The 3316-nt window shown below is 38.4% G+C and overlaps 1 protein-coding gene across 1 annotated transcript; it reads left to right on the top strand.

The window, feature by feature from the left end:
• The first annotated feature begins 1078 nt into the window (after nucleotides 1–1078).
• LOC141816881 (uncharacterized) lies at nucleotides 1079–1525 on the top strand. Its single transcript, XM_074704603.1, has one exon. The coding sequence runs from the start codon at nucleotides 1079–1081 to the stop codon at nucleotides 1523–1525; it is 447 nt and encodes a 148-aa protein (XP_074560704.1).
• The last annotated feature ends 1791 nt before the right edge of the window (nucleotides 1526–3316 follow it).

The following is a 3316-nucleotide window of genomic DNA, read 5'->3' as shown; positions in this document are numbered from 1 at the left end:
AAAATTGGTAACAAAAAACTAGTTTCGTTGCCAAATTTTGTGATAAAAAACCAGTTTCGTTGCAAAAGTTTACGACGAATTTGGCGACGAATTAAAATTTCATTACAATAGTTGCAATGAATTTTTAATTTTTCGTCGCCACACATTGCGATGGCCTTTTAGCAACGAAAAAAATTTTGTCACCAAATTCGTCGCAAACTATTTTTGTGATGAAATTTTTTTAATTTTTCATCGTAAAATTCGTCGCAAAATGATTGTATTTTTGTAGTGAACTCCTTATTGAGTCTAGTAAGGAGATAGATTTGCATCAATGTTTATTTTTGCAACATCGAGAAAATAAAAAACATGCATTAATTTGTAGATCTTGCATAACTTTGCCTTGTTATCGAGAAGATACATGTAGTCACCGCGGTGATGAAAAGGAAGATGAGAAGCAAAGGGCTGGAATAAAAATTGTAAGTAGTGTCAACATTTTAGGGGTAAAACAGCGGGACACAACTCACAAGGTTGCATGAAACGTTGGCTCAAGAATGGGTCATAATGAAAGGTACCAATAGGCAGTCGGTCAGCTTTACTGAGCATAACAGTGAGATCAGGTTGGCAGATGTAAAATGTCCTGGGGAAACCAAAATGTGGGGCTCGGATTAGGAATAACAACCCATGCGAAAGATCAGTCCAAGGTAACTTCTTGGAAGACACCTACATAGGTCGATTTTTTTTTTATTTCAAAATTGCATTGGCCAGTGCCTGGCAACTTGTGTTCCATAACTTTCAGTGTAGTAGAAAGATGTTGGTGTCTTGTCATCTGTCACCGTAATGGAGTGATTCCAGACCTTTTCTTTCCTCCACAAGGAACCAGTGAGCCTGAAAAAAGGTGCAGATTGGCTCAACGTCACGAAACGTGGAGATACAACTTAAAGCATGCATTAATCCGACAAAGATTCACCAAACTCTTTGGGGTGCCACCGCCACCACCTGACAGCATGGGCACCATGACGCTAAAGTAGCTACTGGAGACTCGGTATATAATTGTGTGAAGAGTCAAACTGCTACCCTATCTCTTTGTTTCTTTGTTTCCATGGAGGAAGAAGATCAGAGAGCACTGCAGCTATTGCTCCCGACTTCGGTTTGTCTTCGGTCCGATACGAAGAAATCCTCCATAGAAAATGATGCTTCCAACCATCTTCTGGTCGATCTTAATCTGTCCATGGGTTTCAGTGGTTTGGATTCTTCATATGAGGAATCCAACCGCTGCACAAAGAGAAAGGAGGAATTGCAGCAGCAAGCTGCCGAGCAGATTCGAGTCGCCACCGCAGAGAATGCTTATGCTGAGAGAATGAGAGAGCTTACAAGGAGGGAGTTGGAGTTGCCAGAGAGAGACTTTGCGCGAGCGAGAGCATTATGGGAGCGAGCAAAAGAAGAGATGGCGAAGGCGGAGAGAATGAAGGAGTCAGCCACCAGGAGGATCAATTCCACCTGCTTGGAAATGACGTGCTACAATTGCCACCAAAGGTTCCGGCCATAGCTGACCCGATTCACAATCGCATTATCAGGTCAACAACAATCATTTTCCTCTTTTAATTGTTCGAGCTTAATGTCCCAAATCAAGTTCAATAGCTTCGCGTCTGCTTCACTTGTCCTCCCAATTTTTCTTTAGCCATTTGAAATGAATCAGCTTCTTGCAACTGAACTGAAATAAGAGAAGATTGTTTTTGTTTTAGTTGTTGTTATAGGAAAAAAAAAGAGAAAAAATAGCTCTTCCAGTTAATAAGGAAAATGCTTACAAGTTTCTGGCGTTCAGTACTATTCTTGAATAATGCAGCAGTTTTCGCCAAACAACATGACCCCGGAACAAAATTATTGTGTCTTCATCAGCTGTCAAGATACATGGCACTAAGGAACAGTGCCTAAGTGTTTGCGCTTGGGAGATGCACAAAATAAAAAATTTATAACATCGCAGGAATCTTCGATTTTCCAGCTTGTCTAGAATCATTACGAGCTCAATTACACTGTCTAGAATCATTTTGAGCTCAATTATCTAAGATGACAACTTCATCTTTTACCTCAATTATGAACTCAATTACGTCCTCACGGGTTAGCATAGTAGGTATCTTTATGACTATTTAATTTCACTACAAAAATAACTGCCATTTGCAACGAATTTTGCGACGAAAAAATCAAGAATTTTCGTTGCTAAACCATTTTGCGACGAAAATTGCGACAAAAATGTTTTTGTTGGGAATAGGCTGTCGCAACGAATTGCGACGAAAAATTATTAATTCGTCGCAAATCTTCGTCGCAGAATTCGTCGCAACTTGTTCGTCGCAATATTCGTCGCAAATCTTTAGCAACGAAAAAGTAAATTCGTTCCAAATTTGCGTCGAAAATACAATTCGTCGCAGATTTTCCTAAAATGTAGACGATCAAATTTTGCGACGAAATTGTACGTTTTGTCGCAACTTTCCGACGAAAATGGAAGTTTCGTTGCAAATTTGCGACAAAACAGGCAATTTCGTCGGAAATTTGCAACGAAATATGCAATTTCGTCGGAAATTTGCAACGAAACACGAAAATTCGTCGCTAAATTGCAACGAAAACTGCATTTTCGTCGGAAAACTAAGAGTTATAAGAAGTCGATATCACAGCACAGTACCTATTTTGTTGCGACGAAATTAAATATTTCGTTGCGTATTTCCAACGAAACAGGAAATTTCGTCGCAAAATATCCCAATTTTTGCGACGAAATTGTATGTTTTGTCGCAAGTTTCCGACGAAAATGCATGTTTCGTTGCAAATTTGCGACAAAACAGGTAATTTCGTCGGAAATTTGCAACGAAAGATCATGTTTTGTCGCAAAATAGCGACAAATTAAGTTAATTCGTCGCAAAAAGCCGCAGACATGAATTCGATAAGTTTCGATAAGTTTGCGACGAAAAAGCTTTTCGTCGCAAATGTCGTCGCAAATCAAAAAAAAATTTCACAGATTCATTTCGTTTATTCGAAATATGAAACCTGTTTACATACAAATCTCCAACCATATGAAATATACATCCACATGCATGATATAAACACATCCACATGATATAAACACATCCACAACCATCCACAACCATTCACATCCATAAATAATCACATACAGAAACATAAACATATCTAAATATCCACAAACATAAATACATGTAAATGTATCAAATAAACTCCAATCCAGATATCAAACATATACAACTCAAAGTGCAAAGTATCAAATATCAGTACACCAAATGAAACATAAAGTCCAAGTGCATCAAAGTATCAAATGAAATAACCAAATCCATAA

Source organism: Curcuma longa, unplaced genomic scaffold (genome assembly GCF_044706935.1).
Source record: "Curcuma longa cultivar G26 ecotype Majalengka, Jawa Barat unplaced genomic scaffold, ITB_CL_G26_1.1 contig_18591, whole genome shotgun sequence".
In the NCBI taxonomy this organism is placed as follows: Eukaryota; Viridiplantae; Streptophyta; class Magnoliopsida; order Zingiberales; family Zingiberaceae; genus Curcuma; species Curcuma longa.
This window is presented reverse-complemented; position numbering and strand designations above follow the sequence as displayed.